General features: G+C 44.4%; 2 protein-coding genes across 8 annotated transcripts in view; one reads left to right on the top strand and one right to left on the bottom strand.

The window, feature by feature from the left end:
• Positions 1-17,780, bottom strand: part of exoc3l1 (exocyst complex component 3-like 1) — a 137,741-nt gene extending 119,961 nt beyond the window's left edge. For 4 of the 7 annotated variants that reach the window (XM_085913786.1, XM_085913789.1, XM_085913788.1 and 1 more), the window contains exons 1-3: positions 7,356-7,503; positions 1,406-1,584; positions 1,074-1,293 (exon numbers count right to left, since the gene is read on the bottom strand). In XM_085913786.1, coding sequence (XP_085769912.1) covers positions 1,074-1,293; positions 1,406-1,584; positions 7,356-7,389 — 433 coding nt within the window. In that variant the 5' untranslated portion in view covers positions 7,390-7,503. Of the gene's footprint in view, positions 1-1,073; positions 1,294-1,405; positions 1,585-7,355; positions 7,504-17,588 lie in introns of those variants that run through there. The other 3 variants (XM_085913787.1, XM_085913791.1, XM_085913792.1) reach the window with 3 other exon arrangements.
• meak7 (MTOR associated protein, eak-7 homolog) overlaps positions 17,623-19,507 on the top strand; it is a 72,244-nt gene continuing 70,359 nt past the window's right edge. The window contains exon 1 of the mRNA XM_085913794.1: positions 17,623-17,780. The gene's annotated coding sequence lies outside the window, so the exon portion shown is untranslated. The remainder of the gene's footprint in view (positions 17,781-19,507) is intronic.

Below are 19,507 nucleotides of genomic sequence, written 5' to 3'. Positions count from 1 at the left end.
TGTCAAAATAGGCGGCTCTGTTAATGTTTCGAGTAAATTTACGGATTGATACAGAAGGGAAACATAGGTAAGCAGTACCAAGGTGTTAGATCGAACTTTAGTCAGTTCCGATCATTCTATAAGAGCTCGTTTGAAAAACCCGATTGTATACACTTTGCTGAGGCTCATGGGAGTCTGCGAGCAGACGCTCATGGGAGTTTGCGGATGGCTAATGCTATAGTGATAGCTGCTATACGGACGAGGCTATTTCATGTCAAAATAGGCTGCTCTGTTAATGTTTCGAGTAAATTTACGGATCAATATGAAAGGGAAACATAGGTAAGCAGTAGATCAAACTTTAGTCAGTTCTGATCATTTTATAAGATAGTTTGAGAAACGCGATTGTTTCCAGAGGGCTCATTGGTTATTGGCTAGTGGATGCATACCGCAACCCCAGTCGACCTCAGTTTGTTGCAGTATAGCTTCTATTTTATGCGCCTTATAATCCGGTGTGCCTTACATATGGACAAAGTTTTAAAATGGGCCATTCATTGAAGGTGTGCCTTATAATCCGGTACGCCTTTTAGTCTGGAAAATACGGTCATTAAATTGACCAATTAGAACTACGTTTTACTCACCATGGAACCTTGTCACTCACTTGTTTGGGTCAGAGAGGAAACTTAAAATGGAAAATGTATTGTCGAGGAAAATTAAGTGATCAAGCTACGTTTACAATGTGTGACAACTTGAATTTTGTTTTAAGCCTACTGACAGTGGAATCTGTGTGCACATGACATGCTAAATTAAGTTGATGTAATTACCAAAATAATGTTTTCATCCCAACTCATAAAATGAGTTAAAATGACTTGTACATTTTATCTAAATTAAATTCATTATTTACATTTACATTTTTAAACTTGAATTTATGTAATAAATCAAGTGGTGTTAACAGATCCTGACTTTTTAGAGTAATATGTTTCACATCTTAATTTATGCCTGTAAACTGAAGGTCAGAAAATTCTAATTATTATTTAATATGCATATAAAATCTTTATCATTGTGTTCAGCCTATCACTTACGAGGACGCATCTCACCAGAGTAAAGTCTTGGCAGGTTGTTGATTGCAGTGAGTAGCTGACGGTGGTTAACTGACACTTCTCTCAGCCTCTCCAGAGATTTAATTTCATCTCGGTTACTTTTATACTCCACTCCAGCTTTCTTTAAAGCCTGACATGGTTCCCACAGTTCAGCCTGGGCCTCTCTGAGCTGTTCCATGCCCCAACCCACTTCTTCCAAGTATGATTGAACCATTAACTGAAAGAAAAAAGATTTGTGAATGAGGCATTAAAAAAAGAAGACACTTAAATACTGCACTGTATGTGCATTCTATCTTTGTGACCATCTGGGTGTGTTTCAGTGCTGTCACCTTGAGTCTTGTATGTATAGAGGCAGTTCGCTGACTCTCTCTTTTCCTGTACTGGCTCAGTCGTTTCAGATGTTCAGGTCGACAGAAAACCCCCGAAGCCCACTTCAATGCAGCCCCTCGGGCCAAATGCTCTGCTCGCTCCACTTCTGGCCACACATTAGGTTCTACCATTGTTAAATCTGTATCAAATAGCGGAAAGGAGCTCAAAAAGTAGACAGACATGACCAGTGAACTTTGGCAATAATCTTGTGACAAAATCTTCAATCAAATTCCCCTTTGAAGTACTTTGCCTCATTAAAAAACATACACAAGGAGCAATAATAAAACAAGCAAACTTTGATAGATCAACAAAGGATTTGTATACTTAATGGGATCTTCAAAGTTGTTTTGAAATTGAGGTTTTTTATCCTCTTTCACCTGTTGAAATGTCAAATGTCCTCAGATTCTGAGCGGTTAAAATTTCAGTTGATGTCCTTACTTGGGATTGGAACTTACTTCCCAGTCGTCTTTCAACACTTCCTGAAAGTTTGAGGTCGATTTTTCCTGAGGTAATAGTAGCTAAGGATTTTCGAAAGAGGTATGCGCTACAAACCTGTAAACATGCTTTTCTCATAACTAGGGATTTCAAACTGCTTAACTTTATCATTTGTTGGGGTAGTTCCCTGTATTATACATCATTTTGATGGGAATTAAGTGTAGAATTAGAATACATATTTGGGGACATAAGCCTGACTGTTGAGTTAAACAACAAGGTTTAGGATGCAAGATTTGGGTAGACTTGGACATTTTCTAGGCAGTAATTTTAACCAGAATAACAACAGTGTAATAATGTCACAATCTGGAACGATTTGATATGCACAATTGTAAACCTAGATCCACACCATGTGAATCGAAACTGAACTACACAAGATGACAGTGATGTTAAAAAAAAATACAGAGAGGCAGTAGAATGGCTCTTTTATTTGACTGTCTGTACCAGATTTGATTTGAGTTTTATAGTTTGCAAATTGTCACCACACTTTACAGAACCAACTGAACAACAATGGTACAGTTAAGCATGTACTGAAAGGCACATATGACAAGAAATTATGTTCCAGGAAAAATGACAAGGGCCTAGGTATACATGCATACAGTGATGCAGACTGTATGTCTGGTTATGGTGTCAGCCTGTCTGTAGGCAGTGCTCTTGTATCATGGTAAACTAAAAAACAGCCAACAATAGCACTGTTCGCTTGTGAGTTTGAGTACATTGCACTGGCAACTACTATCCAGCAGTGTCCGTATCTTGCACCGTTTGATAAATACAAGTATGCATTAGGTATTTGAGGATAACCAAGGTCAGGTTGCTTTGGCCAAACATTTTGTCAATCGACAGAGGTGTAAGGAAGTGGACGTTTAAGTATCACTTCATCCAATCCACAGTGAACAGAAAAATACTCAGAGTATTATCCTAGTGATCAGATGGTTGCATATGTGTTGACCAAACCTGCAACAAAGTGTAAATTAAAAAAGTTTGCCATTGATTACATTGTATAATTGTTTTCCACAGTAGCTGTGACTAATTTGTGGCTTGTCAAACAAAGAGTTTCTAGGTCATGTCATGTTGGCATGAACAATGAAAAGTCTTGTGCTTTCTCATTGCCTGTGTAGGGGCTGCACATGTTAACTCTGTTAACGCTGATTACGTAATAAAAAGCATAAAAAAATACAAACACACACATACATAAGCACACACATGCGCGCCCGCGTACACACACGCACACACACACACACACACACACACACACACACACACACACACACACACACACACACACACACACACACACACACACACAGTTGAACTATTTATTGGCTGCCAGAAAGATCAAGCCACGCCATGAAGCCTTTTTTGAAAGATTATGCCCACTTCCAAGATTCCTACTATTATACTCTAGACCAGTAGTCCCCAACCACCGGGCTGCACAGAAAAATAAATAAAAATAATACAAATTTTATTGACGATCAATTGATTCAGGTCAAGACGCTCGTCCCGGTCATGTGACAAGCTAGCAAAAATGAGTGAGAATTTATTTTGAAAAATATTTTAAAAAAAAATAGCGATTCTCTCCCAATTACATCTGTCAGTTCAGGTCAAGACGCTCGTCTCGGTCATGTGACATGTCACCTCAGTCGAGCCCGCGAAGCAAGCAAGATTGAGCATGAAACAGAGCTGTTTGGAAAGTTTCTTCGGAAAGGGAAAAAAGCCCAATGAGAAGACGGAAGAGGCTACGACTTCTAAGAAAAGGAAAGCTGCATTTAAACGAACATTTCTGGAGTCCTACTTAAAATATGGATTTACCGCCACAGGTGACTCTGACGCGCCAAGCCCACTCTGCATAATATGTGGCAACAGGCTAGCTAACGAGGCAATGAAGCCTTCAAAACTGCTTCGGCACATGGAGACCAAGCATCCTGCATTAAAAAACAAACCTTAACCACTTCGGGTGTCATTGTCTCCAATTATGCCAAGATGGGACCGGCTCATTTCTGAGAAACAAGCTCAGTGCTCCCACTTATTCAACGTAATGTTGAATTTTTTTTATGTAGTTTATACCTGTTTTTATGCCAATCGTATCATTTTATTTCATCGTATTTATCATAAATGTATTATTTATTTAAATACATGTATTATTTATTTATATAAAGGCCGGTCCGCAAAAATATTTCTGACACGTAAACGTTCCATGGCGTAAAACAGGTTGGGGACCACTGCTCTCGACCACCCACCCACAACGGTTGACTCTCCCATGTGACTGTTTTTGGCTCTATGGCCTAAACTGAAATCAACTACCGTATTTTTCGGACTAAAAGTCGCTCCAGAATATAGGTCACATTAGCCATAAAATGCACAATAACGTGGAAAAAAAACATATATGTCACTCCGGAGTATAGGTCGCATTTTGGGGGAAATGTATTCGACAAAATCCAACACCAAGAACGAGTAACAACAGGCTAAACGATAGGTATGCTAACGTGACATAAACACAAACGAAGAGCTGAGAACGGGCCTGACGTAACATTCAGAGTTATTCTAATAACTATTACATAAATAACACGTTTATAAAGCCAACTGTGTACTCCAATTCATTAAATCCATCGATCGTCCTTTATGTAAACAATGCTGCGTATGCGCTGCATATACGCCGCGCCGCTGACATCGAACTCGTAAGTTGCCAGCTCAGTGGCCTAGTAGTAGAGTGTCCGCCCTGAGACTGGAAGGTTGTGGGTTCAAACCCCGGCCGGGTCATACCAAAGACTATAAAAATGGAACCCATTGCCTCCCTGCTTGGCACTCAGCATTAAGGGTTGGAATTGGGGGGTTAGATCACCAAAAATGATTCCCGAGCGCGGCGCCGCTGCTGCTCACTGCTCCCCTCTCCCCCAGGGGATGGATCAAAATCACATGGGGATGGGTTAAATGCAGAGGACAGAGCCCTTTGAGACTGCTTGTGATTTAGGGCTATATAAACTTGACTTGATTGATTGATTGATTGATTGATTGATTGATTGATTGATTGATTGATTGATTGATTGATTGATTTCTAATTATTCCACAGACCCATATTACGATATATAAAGTATATTTCAAGTAACTATCATATTGCAACAATGTTATCGAACCATCTGTGTCACTCCAAATCATTAGATCCATTGATTAAATTCCTCGTCGTTTGTCAACAATGCCGCACGTGCGCTCTGACGTCAGCCTCGGCGTTATTCCACAGATCTAGTATATAACTATATTGTCGCGTTAACAAAGTCGACTTCCAGGCGTGCGGCGGCGTGGACTTCCATCCCCGGAGGTGGCATTTCCAGCCACGGAGGTGGAAGAGAGCTCCATAGAATTGGACCGGGCATGCGTAAAAGCCATGTCCGAGCACCATCCACCGTCCCCGGACAGCCACCTGGCCGAGCGCCGGCCCCCGAATTCCATCCACGGCGGTGAAAGAGAGCTCTGTAGAGTAGGACCGGGAGTACATAAAAGTCATGTCCGAGCCCCATCCACCATCCCTGGACAGCCACCCGGCCAAGTGCCGGCCCCCGATTTCCATCCACGGAGGTGAAAGAGAGCTCCGTCGAGTCGGACCGGGCGTGCGTAAAAGCCATAATAGTTTTTTAAACCTTCTGTGTCACTCCAAATCATTAAATCCTTCAAACTCTTCATCCTCCGTGTCACTTACAAACAAAGCCGCTCATGATGCCGGTTGTACGTGGGGCCCTTCCTCATCTTCGTCATCCCGTGATCGAATCTTTGTACTTTATGTAAACAACCGCCACGCGGCATGGGTGACGTCACTTGCAGTTCAAATTACAGCAATCCCTTGCTACATCACGGTTCGTTTATCGCGGTTTCCCTTTTTTTTTGGGGGGGGGGGGGTGGATTTTGAAAATTTGTAAAAAAATTTACATATAAGTCGCTCCTCAGTATAAGTCGTCTCCCCACCCAAACTAAGAAAAAAAATGCGACTTATAGTCCGAAAATTACAGTAAGTGTGCCAAGAGTAGATAAGATGCCAAACCATTAGGAAAGGTCACAGTAACAGAACAGCCTAGTTTAAGTCAGCTATCTAATTATTAAGAGGCCTAATATAACAGTGTCGTGTCGTGTAGTGTGTAATTTAGTGTAGTGCCTATAGAGCTGCGTCAAGGATCTTATTGTTTCTGGTGGCCCTTAAATTCCGCTTCATTGAGGCATGCAAAGAAGCAAAGCCTCAGCAACTAGGACATCCACATCTGTCTACAATGGAGGCTGTGTGCAGGCATAGGGCTAAATTATGTTTATATTGTGGACAGAATGGCTGCTATATGGCTGTTCCAAACGGTCAATAAAAGGGGCAGGCTTACTGGTAAAATTATGTTGATAAGCCACATCTCAACCTCCTTGTCTTTCCGTTTTACACTTTCAGCCACCCTGTCTTGGAATAATCTGTTTTCCCTCTATCTGCTTTGGTGGATTCAGGGGCAGATGATAATTTAATCGATTGCTGCCTGGTTGACAAAATGGGTGTTAACATACAACCCCTTACCACTTCTATTAAGACCACTGCTCTTAATGGCCTTCTTATTTCTCAAATCAAACAAAAGACAGTGACAGTCACAATCCTCATATTGATTGAATACTACCCAGTATTAATCGTTGGAGCAATCTTTGCCACCACAATTGTTTGTAACAGCTACATTGCCTACCAGTAGCAAAATTGTAGAAAAAACACCGGATCTGTATTGCATCCCCGTAGCATGATCTAGCGCAGTTTTTTTTTAGCAAACAACAGGCATCTTCCCTGCCCCTTCACAGACCTTATTATTTGGCCATTTCAGGCCAATGTACTATCAATATTGCACGTATCAATAACCATATTGCATATTGCATGTATTCCAAAATCATGCAGACCTAACCTGGACCTATCACAGCTACTTTAATAACAGTGAAAGATGGGATAGCTGGCACACAGTCAATTCATACTTGCTGACACGTACAGGTTTTATAAATTTCTTAATGGCCAAATATATACCTGTAGGACAGTACATTCTTTGTACATGTGTGAGGAAGGCTGAAGAGAACCAGCACAAGCAATAGAAAACATCTGAACTTCACAAAAGAAAAAAAAGTGCTGTATCAAGATCCAAACACAAAACCCTTTAGCTATGACACTGGCAATAACCAGTCTCTTGTAAAGGAGATACAGGGAGGGAATTTCGCACACTTCACAATTCTTGCCTTGTTCAATTGCACACTTTAAGCATACGCCAATCCCCACAACCACTTCCAATTTTGTTTGCTCTTAAAATAATTGTAATTTCGTTTTGAAAGCAAAATCCCTACAGATTGAGTGCTGTCAATTCTATGATGACTCTTTAAAAAGGAGGGTGTTATTGACTTAACATCTTGTATTTTGTCTAGCATTACCTGGTTTGTCACCAACATGATCCTCTGATGACATTATGATTCCAGACGCCTGTTCACGCACAAGTCTCCTGACAGATACGTGGAAAATAAGAAAAGAGGATGGAGCACTTAACCATTCAACTTTTTCTCTTTACCAACTCCCTGAGCCCTTTTCCTGTTGTGCCACCAACAGGAAGAGAGTGCAGTGGGTGGAAGAGAATTATCTAGGATGGTGGTGAGTGGGAGGGAGAGGCAGGGGAAGGAGCATTGTCTACAGGGAGCTTTTCTACATTCAGGAGACTGGGAGCAAGTAATGTTTGTCTCAGTTGAACAAAAAAGTTGCAACAGTATGCCAGATTGTAGCAAGTGTTTTTGTTGTTGCTACTGCTGCTGCTGCTATGCTAAAGTGATGTATCAATTCATATTAGACTTTCTCAGGCCTGTTTTGAGTTTTTCTGTTCACTACATTTAACATAAGAGTAGATACACAGGTTTGAAAATGTTTTCTTTATTTTTCTGAAGTTGTTCTGTGTTACCACCCGGACTCATGTTTGTTAGGGATAATTGTAGGCACTAACAAACAGAAATTAATTTGATTTTGAATTGACTTTCACAAGCCGGACTGGAGTAGACGAGAGATAGGTGATAATAAACCGTATTTTTTGGACTATAAGTCGCTCCGGAGTATAAATCGCACCTGCCATAAAATGCACAATAAAGCGAAAAAAAAACATATATAAGTTGCACCGGAGGATAAGTTGCACTTTTGGGGCAAATTTATTTATCTAAATCCAACACCAAGAACAGACATGAATTAGCAACAACAGGCTAAACGATACGGTATGCTAACGTTACATACACAAACGAGGAGCTGAGAATGGGCCTGAGTAACATTCAGAGTTATTCAAATAAGTATTACATAAATAACACGTTCATCAAACCATCTGTGTCACTCCTAATCATTAAATCCATTGATCAAATTCCTCGTTCTTTATGTCAACAACGCCGTGTGCGCGCCGCACAGATCTAATATATAACTATATTGTAGCGTTAACAAAGTACCAGGAAAGACGTGGGTTTGGTAAACGGCTCTTTATTTAACAAAACAAGAGTTCAACGAGCCAACAAATACTGAACTTCCAGCCACGGAGGTGAAAGAGAGCTCCATAGAATAGGGCGTGCGTAAAAGCCATGTCCGAGCCCCACCCACCGTCCCCGGACAGCCACCCGGCCGAGCGCCGGCCCCCGACTTCCATCCATGGAGGTGAAAGAGAGTTCCCGTCGAGAAGGACCGGGCGTGCGTAAAAGCCATAATAGTTTTTCAAACCCTCTGTGTCACTTCAAATCATTAAATCCTTCAAACTCTTTGTCCTCCGTGCCACTTACAAACAAAGCCGCTAATGATGCCCGTAGTACGTGGGGCCCTTCGTCACCTTCGTCATCCCGTGATCGAATCCTTTGTCCTTTATGTAAACAATCACCACGCGGCATGGGTGACGTCACTTGCAGTTCAAGTGACAGTAATCCCTTGCTACATCGCGGTTCGTTTATCGCGGTTTCACTACGTCGCGGATTTTTGAATTTTTAAAATTTGTGAAAAAAATCACATATAAGTCGCTCCAGAGTATAAGTCCCCCCCCCCCCCCCCCCCCCAAACTGTGACAAAAAACGCGACTTATAGCCCGAAAATTACGGTACATTGCAATGGCTGATTATGGCAAAGTGGGAGGATCAAACCACATGCTCAGGTTTCCCAGACTCAAGCCCAACACTGAATGGCTGATCCCATCGACAAGTAGAAACAATCAGTGTTCCAATTCATTTTCCTGTTTGTGCTTTTGCCACAATAGGAAGTAAGAGTGTGGGACATAGTACCCATTTAGGCAGGAGACCCGATTTTCAACAGTGTCTCCCGCCTGCCTGCATCAAGGCTCCTCCTTGCTTGCTTCCCTCCAACCAAGCTGCTCACCACGAAGGTTCCCCTACTTTGCTCATGTGTCCAGTAGTGCAAGAAAATGGCCTCCATCCAAACGGCACAGTACTCTAAAAACTTTGCAATGAAACATGGAGGGTCAGGGAGCCCCCAACTAGCAGGGGTAAAAAAAATACGGCAATTAGAACAAGACTTTATTGAAGCAAATTTAACAATCAGGACACAAAAAATGAACATTTAAAATCAAAGAGGTTGAAGAAAAGAACCGGGAGATAGATGTGTGTTTAATTTTCCATAAAATTTCTGTTCTTTTCAGCACAGTACTAGCTAGTAAAATAAAACAGCAGAGAGACAAAAAGTTGTTTCGTCTCATCTGTTTGTTTACACAGACAGATTTTATGTTAAATTATTAGCCATGCTGCAAGATGACACTTTCTCCTCTCAGCAGAATAATGCATTTGCTGTCAAGTGCTACAATTGACATCAAACAGCTCGGGGTGTCCAAATTATGTGTGAAATTTTTAAAAGAATTTCTCTCAACCTGTCACTGAGTGGTCCACAGAGTGATATTAGGGGTTGAAAATCCAATGAAAAAAAAACGTATTTTTCACAACCCAAAGTTGGTAAGCATGTATCATATGGCAAGAAACTGGTTGAGGAATAGCACCCCGCCCCTTCACACTTGAGGTCAAAGTAATTGTGGGCTGATACACCCCTCTGGAATGAGTTTGAACACCCCTGCCCTAAAGGCAAGTGTCTATTTTTTCACAATATCTTATTCACTGATTTCCATCCTAAAGGAAAATGCAGTCTTATATTGTAGCCCTGTCCATGCCCTCACTGAAGCCTCCACCTCTGCAGTATTTCCATAAAATTTTGAAAGGTTTGTTAACCCAGCTGTCCAGTATGGAACTACAAATACTTTATATTGAATGACCACAAATTAGCATTCTGTGCATGTTATATTTAGATTCTTTCCACATCCAAAACAAGTTCCATAACCCCTTTTCAACAATGAGCACCTGCCCCTGCAAAGGTCACTGCACACTCCTGAAACAGTTTCCTCCAGATGTGCGAATGAAAACAAGTGTGATTGGCCAACCGGGATGTCGTGCAGCTTACATTCCAATTGAGAAGTTTTTTTCTTCTTCATGTCCAATACACTGTTTGTTCAAAGGTGCACTGAATGCAATGGATGCGGTACCTCATATAAAAAAATCAAATATTCGCAACTGCTTACATATTAGAAAATTGCAGAGGCACACACGCTTAACAACTAAGCAGCACTCTATACATGTTGAAAATGTAAATATTTTGATTGGAAACAACAACTGCAACAAATTAAACAAAAACATTCCACTGTATGTGAGTGAGCCTGAAAGAGGAAAAACAAGCCCAAAGAAAACTGTACTGTATATGTTTTTGTCAGCACACTAAGGACCACTCATCACAGTCTCCACGCAATGGAGCTATGAGATGAAGAGGAAATCTAAATTCAGACCACTTCCTGGATGACATTCCTGACCTGTGCTTGCTTTCCTGACATTCTCAGTTTTTGCATTCGACTATGTCCCCACCATGCTTGTTCATGAGGAATAAAGTCAAATGAACTACACCAACATTGTAAATGCTCAATTTTAGAGTTGCATTACAATGACATACATTTTGTAGAAAAAAAGGTCAGGGGACTGTTCCAGTGCCTACTTTGTCTCAATTTTATAGTGTCGGCGTGAGCTAGTTTTGCGGCGTTTTGAACTTTGATACGGGGACATTAAAGTCACTGGGACTACTCCGGCCTGAATCAACGCCGGACTCATCGGCTACTCCTTCCCCGGATAGGCAGCGTTGGAAGCGGTGTGCGAGGAGGCAGAAGAGGGGCAAGCGCGGAGGCGTCCGGGCCAGGCTAGCGGCGTTCCCAACTCGCCCGGCCGTGCCTTCCATTCTTCTGGCGAACGTTCGGTCGCTGGACAACAAACTGGATTATGTTCGTCTGCTGAGATCCACGAACCGGGCAGTGAGTAACTGCTGTGTGCTCGTGTTCACTGAAACTTGGTTGAATGTCAACATTCCGGACTCTGCTGTGCAACTGGAGCGGCTAGCGTGCTATCGGGCGGACCGGGCCATTGAAAAAGGGGGAAAATCGCGTGGAGAAGGTTTCTGTGTCTACATCCGCGACGAATGGTGCCGGGACTCTGTAGTTGTGTGCAGACACTGCTCGCCACTGGCGGAGTTTGTGATCATTAAATGCCGTCATTTTTACCTACCAAGGGAGTTTACTGCGATTCTGCTTGTCCCGGTCTACATCCCGCCTTCCAACGTTGGAGGTGACAGATCACGGCCCTTAGTGAACTGTATCAGATTGTCAGTGATCAGCAGACGGCGCACCCTGACGGTCTCATCATCTTCGCTGGTGATTTTAATCATGCTGACCTGAAGTTTGTCTTTCTAAAGCTTCACCAGCATGTTAATTTTTCAACTCATGGTGACAGCTTCCTGGACCTGATCTACACTGCACATAGAGGAGTTTTCAAGGCCACCCCCCTCCCCAACATCGGACTTTCTGACCACGTCACAGTTCTGCTTACCCCCCCCCCCCCCCCTTGTACAGACAGAGAGTGAGAACTTCCAGGCCGATTCGCAAGCGAGTTAGAGTGTGGCCTGAGGGGGCCTCTGATGCTCTTCGAGACTGCTTTGGCACTACGGACTGGGAAATGTTTAAGCGGGCGGCCACATGCAACAATCGGACGGACATTGAGGTGTATGCTGACTCTGTGTACATCGCAAAGTGCAATGATGTGACCCTCACTAAGTACGTTGTCGCTAGGGCTAACTGGAAGCCATGGCTGACAGGGGCTGTCCTCGGGCTGCTGAGGGCCAGAGACAAAGCCAACAGGGCTGGCGATGTAGCGGGCGTGAGATCAGCCCGGGCGAAGCTGTCCGGGGCATCAAGGATGTGAAAAAGGCGTTCTCTTCCAAGATCACTGCCCACTTCAAGGACAGCAGTGATGCTCTGGGCCTGTGGCAGAATACAGACTATCACGGACTACAAGCCCGCGCTGCGGAACTGTGAGGGCGACGTCCCTCTGCTCAACGAACTGAACCACTTCTTTGGTCGCTTCGACGCTCAGAACGACACTTGCCCGCTGAAGACCCCTTCCCCTCCGGGCGAACAGCCCCTGTGCCTCTCTGCCATTAGCGTGAGGAGGGCGCTTGCTGCTATCAACACCCGTAAGGCAGCGGGCCCGGACAACATCCCGGGACGGGCGCTGAGGGACTGCGCTGAGGAGCTGATGGATGTCTTCACGGACATCTTTAACATTTACCTGCAGCAGGCCATCGTCCCGTCTTGCTTCAAGGCTGCCACCATCATACCTGTGCCGAAAAATCCTGCTCCTTCCTGCTTCAATGACTACCGCCCTGTGGCACTGACCCCCATCGTCATGAAGTGCTTTGAGCGGCTTGTCTTGGCGCACGTCAGATCTGTTCTTCCTCCCACCATTGACCCCTTCCAGTTTGTCTTCCGACCCAATCGGTCCTCTGAGGATGCCGTCTGCTCTGCCCTCCACTCTGCCCTCACCCACCTGGAGAACAGGGACTCGTATGTGAGATTGCTGTTTGTGGACTTCAGTTCTGCATTCAACACCATTGTTGCACAGCGTCTCATTTGCAAGCTCGACAAGCTGGGCCTCAGTACCTCCCTTTGCAACTGGCTACTGGACTTCCTCTGTCAGAGGCCTCAAGTAGTCCGTGTCGGCGACAATGTCTCCGGCAGCATCACGCTGAGCACGGGGGCCCCTCAAGGCTGTGTGCTCAGTCCGCTGCTCTTCACCCTGCTGACGCATGACTGCACTGCGACCTACAGCAGCAACCGCGTGCTGAAATATGCCGACGACACAACTGTGGTGGGTCTGATCACCGGTGGCGACGAGACTCACTACAGATCGGAGGTCGACCTTTTGGCCGCATGGTGCAGGGACAACAACCTTCTGCTGAACGTCAACAAGACCAAGGAGATTATCATTGACTTCCGGAAGGGTCACACCCACCACCTGCCGTTGACCGTCGACGGTGCTGTGGTGGAGAGAGTGAGCAGCACCAGATTCCTGGGGGTGCACATCAGTGAGGACCTCTCCTGGACCACCAACGCTGCGTCGCTGGCGAAGAAGGCCCAGCGCCGCCTGTACTTTCTACGGAAACTCAGGCGAGCAAGTGCTCCTCTCGCCGTCATGACCACATTCTACCGTGGCACCATTGAGAGCGTCCTCTCCAGCTGCATCGCTGTGTGGGGTGGTGGCTGCTCTGAGTACAACATGAAGGCCCTGCAGCGCATAGTGACCACTGCAAGTAAAATCATCGGGGCTCCACTCCCCTCCCTGAAGGAAGTTTACGCCTCCCGTCTCACCCGCAAAGCGGCTGCGATTGTGTGTGATGAGAGTCACCCCGCTCACTCTTTGTTTGTACTTCTGCCCTCTAGGAAGAGATACAGATGCCTGCGCTCCCGCACCACCAGACTCAGGGACAGCTTCGTGCTCCAAGCTGTCCGGATCCTGAATTCCCTCCCCCCTCCACCCTCTGCTACATGACGTCCTGTTCTTTTGCGCTATGATCTGGCTGTCTGCTATTAGCGCGCTTGCTCCATTTTGCTGCTCTAATTTGTCTATTTATTTATTTATTTATTGTTTATTATTTGGGTTATTTGCTTATTACTTATTTGTTGCTCTTGTCTGTTCGTTTTTACTCTTTGTGCTGTTTGATGTGAGTGTTGTGTACTGTCTAGTCACCGTGGGACGGTGGGAAACGTAATTTTGATCTCTTTGTGTGCCTGGCATGTGAAGAAATTGACAATAAAGCGGACTTTGACTTTGACTACAGGGGAATAACACTCAGCCTCCCTGGTAAGGTCTATTCAGGGGTGCTGGAGAGGAGGGTCCATCGGGAGATTGAACCTCGGATTCAGGAAGATCAGTGTGGCTTTTGTCCTGGCCGTGGAACAGTGGACCAGCTCTACACCCTCGGCAGGATCCTCGAGGGAGCATGGGAATTCGGCCAACCAGTCCACGTGTATGTAGACTTGGAGAAGGCGTTTGACCGTGTCTTTTGGTAAGTTCTGTGGAGGGTGCTTCGGGAGTACGGGGTGGCGGGGCAACTGATAAGGGCGGTTCGGTCCCTGTATCAGCGATGCCAGAGTTTGGTTCGCATTTCCTGTAGTAAGTCGGATTCGTTCCCAGTGAGGGTTGGACTCCGCCAAGGCTGCCCTTTGTCACTAATTCTGTTCATAACTTTTATGGACTCTAGGTGCAGCCGAGGCGTTGAGAGTGTCTGGTTTGGGGACCTCAGCATTGCATCTCTGCTTTTTGCAGATGACGTGGTGCTGTTGGCTTCTTCAAGCCGTGATCTCCTGCTCTCACTGGAGCGGTTTGCAGCCAAGTGTGAAGCGATTGGGATGAGGGTCAGCACCTCTAAGTCCATGGTCCTCGATCGGAAAAGGGTGGAATGCAATGTTCCCCCTAATTTTTCAAGTGTCTGTGCAAACACACAAGCTCCCTGTGCACACTTTGTGCAACACCAGAATAAATAAATAAATAAATAAATAAATAAATAAATAAATAAATAAATAAATATGGGCAGGGCAGAGGACACATAGGCAAGCACTGTCAAGGCTATGTAAGTAGCCCAGTGCGCAATTCTCTTGTGCGCTGAGAATGTGCAAGCAGTGCGCGATTGCGCAAGCGCGCAGCTTAGAGGGAACATTGGTGGAATGCCCTCTCCGGATCGAGGATGAGATCCTGCCCCAAGTGGAGGAGTTCAAGTATCTTGGGGTCTTTGTTAGGGTTTATAAACTATCTTGATCGTATGATTATGTTGGGATGTAGACTAGAATGATGAACTTTGTTTGAACCTTTTACCTTTCCGTGACTCTGAAAAGTTTAACCATTCAGTTGTTGAAACTTTCCAAATGGTGTGGAAACATCCTTGTTTTGCTCCACTAGGTTTTATTTCCACGACCTCGTAAAACAATAAACTGGGACCCTCTGCACTGGTTAACCATTTGCTGAGGTGACCACCACACATGTCAAATGTCACCCCCACCTTGGCCACTCTCACCCCCACCCTTCTTCTCTCAATAAATACTCTCTTGCATGAATCCAACGGCAGACTTTGTTTGAACATTGCTGTACCTACAGTAACGAACAAACTCTCCACTTGCAAGTGTTCAAAGGGCATACTGTCTCCCGTGTGGTTCTTGCAAAGTAAGTTAGAGTCAGAACATCCCTAACAGTCTTGTTCACGAGTGAGGGCAGGATGGAGCGCGAGATCGACAGGAGGATCAGTGTAGCGTCGGCAGTAATGCGGACTCTGTACCGGTCCTTCATGGTTTAGAGAGAGTTGAGCCAAAAGGCAAAGCTCTCAATTACAGGTCGATCTACGCTCCTGCCCTCACCTATGGTCACAAACTATGGGTCGTGACCGAAAGAACGAGATCCCGGATACAGCCGGCCAAAATGAGTTTCCTCCCCTTAGAGATAAGGTGAGAAGCCCGGTCATCCGGGAGAGACTCGGAGTAGAGCCGCTGCTCCTCCACGTAGAGAGGAGCCAGATGAGGTGGCTCGGGCAACTCATCAGGTTGCCTACTTGACGCGTCCCTGGGGAGGTGTTCCGGGCATGTCCCACCGAGAGGCGACCTCGTGGACGACCCAGGACCCGCTGGAGAAACTATGTCTCTCAGCTGGCCTGGGAATGCCTTGGGATCCCCCGGGATGAGCTGGATGAAGTGGCTTGGGAGAGGGAAGTCTGGGAGTCCCCCCAGACAGATGGAAAAAATAAGCCAGGATCAATCCTGTATTACACCAGCAACAAATGCAGAGTCGACATGCTTGACACAATGTCCCGACAGATGTCTACAAAGGCAGGATGCAGAAGATGGCCAGTGTTGCAGTGTTCTTCAACATTCTAGATATGGCTGGAGTCAATTCGTGGATAATCTACCGGCAAGTCACTGGCACTACTATGTCACACAGAGAATTCTTACGTCAAGTGTCAACAGAACTGACATTAGCTGAGATATCAGCTAGGAATCCTGTACCAATGGCAGCGTCAACACCAACGGGACAATTGAGTCACTCGAGTGACTTGTCAGATAAAAGTAGAATGTAGCCGCAACAGAACTCTAACCGTCTGGGATGTTTGCAAACAGGACGTATGTGGAAAATGTATGGCTAAAATTTGCATCGTCTGCAACGATAAGGCTGTCTGATATTAGGGACAAGCACAAACATGCAAGTCTGTGACTGAAATGCTTGCTTTGTTACACTTTTGCATTTTGTCACATGGATTATCATACTGTGCATGCTATTGAAGAGGGAGCAACAGCAATGTGTACATGTTCTATTAGGGTGGACAATCTCTGTACAATATGATGCTCATATATGTACAATTCTTTTTATAACTGTATGAACACACACACATTGGCAAACACACACACACACACACACACACACACACACAGGGGGGTGCCGCCCCCCCACACTCAGGTACGAAATGGTCATGTGACAAGTACCCGCCTCAGGTACGAAATGGTCATGTGACAAGTTCCCACCTTTCTGAACAGTATAAAACAAGCTGACCTGGAGACAATTGTTGTTTCATCTGCTGCCGTGCCGTGTGTATTGGCCGCCATTAAACAACCCAAGATCTTGCCAATAAAGAACCAACTCTAAACTCCACACCTTTGCTTTCCTGGCTCAACAACGGATATCCTGCACAACACGCAACACTATAATGTTCAATTGACACATCTAGTTGTTGTAGTTATAAACTGGTGTATCTTGCACACATCTAATGTCAATAAGTTTTAGTCTTTGGTTTTCTACTAAGCATGCTAAGTAAAGGCGGCTCGCAGTGGGTAGCACGTCCGCCTCACAGTTGGGAAGGTGTGGGTTCGATTCCTCCGGCCCTCTCTGTGGAGTTTGCATGTTCTCCCCGTGTTCGCGTGGGTTTTCTCCGGGCACTCCGGTTTCCTCCCACATCCCAAAAACATGCTTTATTATTATTATTATTATTATTATTATTATTATATACAAATTTATTACACTTACTCGTTTCAGCGAGCAAAAAAGAAAACCAACTGTATACATTTTGGGGATTTAATTTTCAAACAAAAATCACATGTCGTTTTTCTATATATTTTTTTTAAATATCTGTTTCCAAACGTAACACATTTTCACAAGGGAAACGAACCATTTATAAGGGCATTTTCTGTTTCACCCGTTTCATTTTGAAAAGTAATAATAATGAAAATAATCATCATTTATCCCACCTACCGTCCTCAGTGACCAATCACGAAAAAGAAAGTCGTCATCTGACAAATGACTGGCTAGTATTTGTGTCATGTTCCGCACTGTGCGGAAGTACGTATCTTATTCAGTCCACTGTGAGGCAAAAGTTGTTTCATCAATATTATCTGAGTCGTCCCAGGCGCTTTCTTGTCTCATTTACGGCCGAGGCGGCTTCAGGTAAGGAAGTTAGTTCTGTTGTTGTATTTTGAATCCAGCCATTGATTCTAAAATGGTGTGGTGGTAATTGGAGCAGGAGGTCTCATCTTAAGTGCTTACGTGTTGTAATTTTTTTATTAGATATAATTCTGTATTTTATATTGCATATTTGTCGAACTCGTATTTAAATGTTTTTAAAATTCAAGAAAAAAAGCACAATTTTTAAATGATATCACAATAACCTCAACCAGATGGTTGAAGAAGTGAGCGAAAAAAAAATACCCAACAAGAAACATCAATGTGTGTTCTAAAAATTCGGGTTTCCCCCCCTTCTTATCCAAAAATATTCACATATGATTATGCTACGGGACAGATTTCCTAGCATTGTTGTAGAAATTATCATTACTGAACACAAACGCTGCGCGAGTGTTGTGTGTATGGGGTATTGTGTAAATGTATCTGTTTCCCAATTATTGTGGGATATCATTATCATGATCAGTGTTTGAAAATGAATATTATTAAGTATTTATATTTACCCTATCTATTGTGGTGAATTGTCTTCGTGGCTTCGCTGGTCTGCTCAAAACACTTGGTGAAAAATGCTGGCTTTAAAAAGGAAATGCTTCGGGGACACACTGCTGGTTGGAAAAAGATTTTATTCAGCCGATGTCAGAAGATGTTTTCTCACGCCCCAAAGACACAATGTTCAGAAGCCCCCCATCTGCCAGGCAACGCCTTTCTTATACCTGGCGAGACTCATGAGCTCATCACTTTGAATAGTAACTACACTTTGAGACCCCGCGCATGTGTTGGCTGTCTGCCCTTACAAGGCCCTCAACTTGGTTGTTCTTGTGGTCCCGAACAACAGGTCATTCTAAAATTTGTCGTGCATCTACATTACTGAAACCAAAGCACCCTGTCCACACAAATAGGCCTGTGCTTGACCTGAGGTATGAACCCTGTGAATGCAACATACAGAGAGACATGCAGGCAAAAATATACCACATTCCCCCCTTCGGGACGAATTAAGCGTCCCGAAAAACAGTCTGACAAGAGATGACATCGGCACCATCCAAAAACCTTTCCCCAACCATATTAATGCTCACGTCTACAATTTGGCCTATATGCTTAGCCTAAATCACGCTCGAGGCATGCTACATAAGGTTATTTTAACTAGGAAAGCTCAAACTACTTTTTGGTATCCAATTGCTCCCTGACAGCAATCTGAGACCTCTCAGGAACCACCAGCAAAGAAAATTTAATGCCGCATTATTTAATTGACGAAAACCACCCCCCTTAGTTAACACCCCAACAAGGTCGATAATGTGGGAAGTAGCTGATTTGGCATGGCCCGTTAGAAGCCCCAAAAAGCTGCCGGCCCTCCCTCGAGAAAAAACCTTGCCAGTCTAATGACAAGGAAAAAGAGGGAGGCCCATTCTTACATCTCCAGTGATTCCCTCCACCTGGCGTTAGCCAGGTCGAAGGAGTCTTGGCACACATCACAATCCACAAAACATAGTATGAGCTCCCAAACCAGTAAGGAAAATTATGACATATCCCCCAATTGTAAAACAGTCAAACTGCATTGTCATAATGTCAATAAGTGATGAAGTAAATGAATGAAGTAATGCAGCATTTAGTTATTGGATAAAGTAATGAAGGATATGACATTGACGCAATATCACAGCATGCTGCAAACTTGAAGCGCCCTCCGTGTAGCCCCCCTTGGTGTGGTAGGTGGTAGGTCG

The sequence above is a fragment of the Syngnathus leptorhynchus genome, chromosome 6 (genome assembly GCF_054491065.1).
Source record: "Syngnathus leptorhynchus isolate UIUO chromosome 6, UIUO_Slep, whole genome shotgun sequence".
Classification (NCBI taxonomy): Eukaryota; Metazoa; Chordata; class Actinopteri; order Syngnathiformes; family Syngnathidae; genus Syngnathus; species Syngnathus leptorhynchus.
The sequence above is the reverse complement of the archived record's forward strand: the minus strand, read 5'-3'. Positions and strand labels throughout refer to the sequence as shown.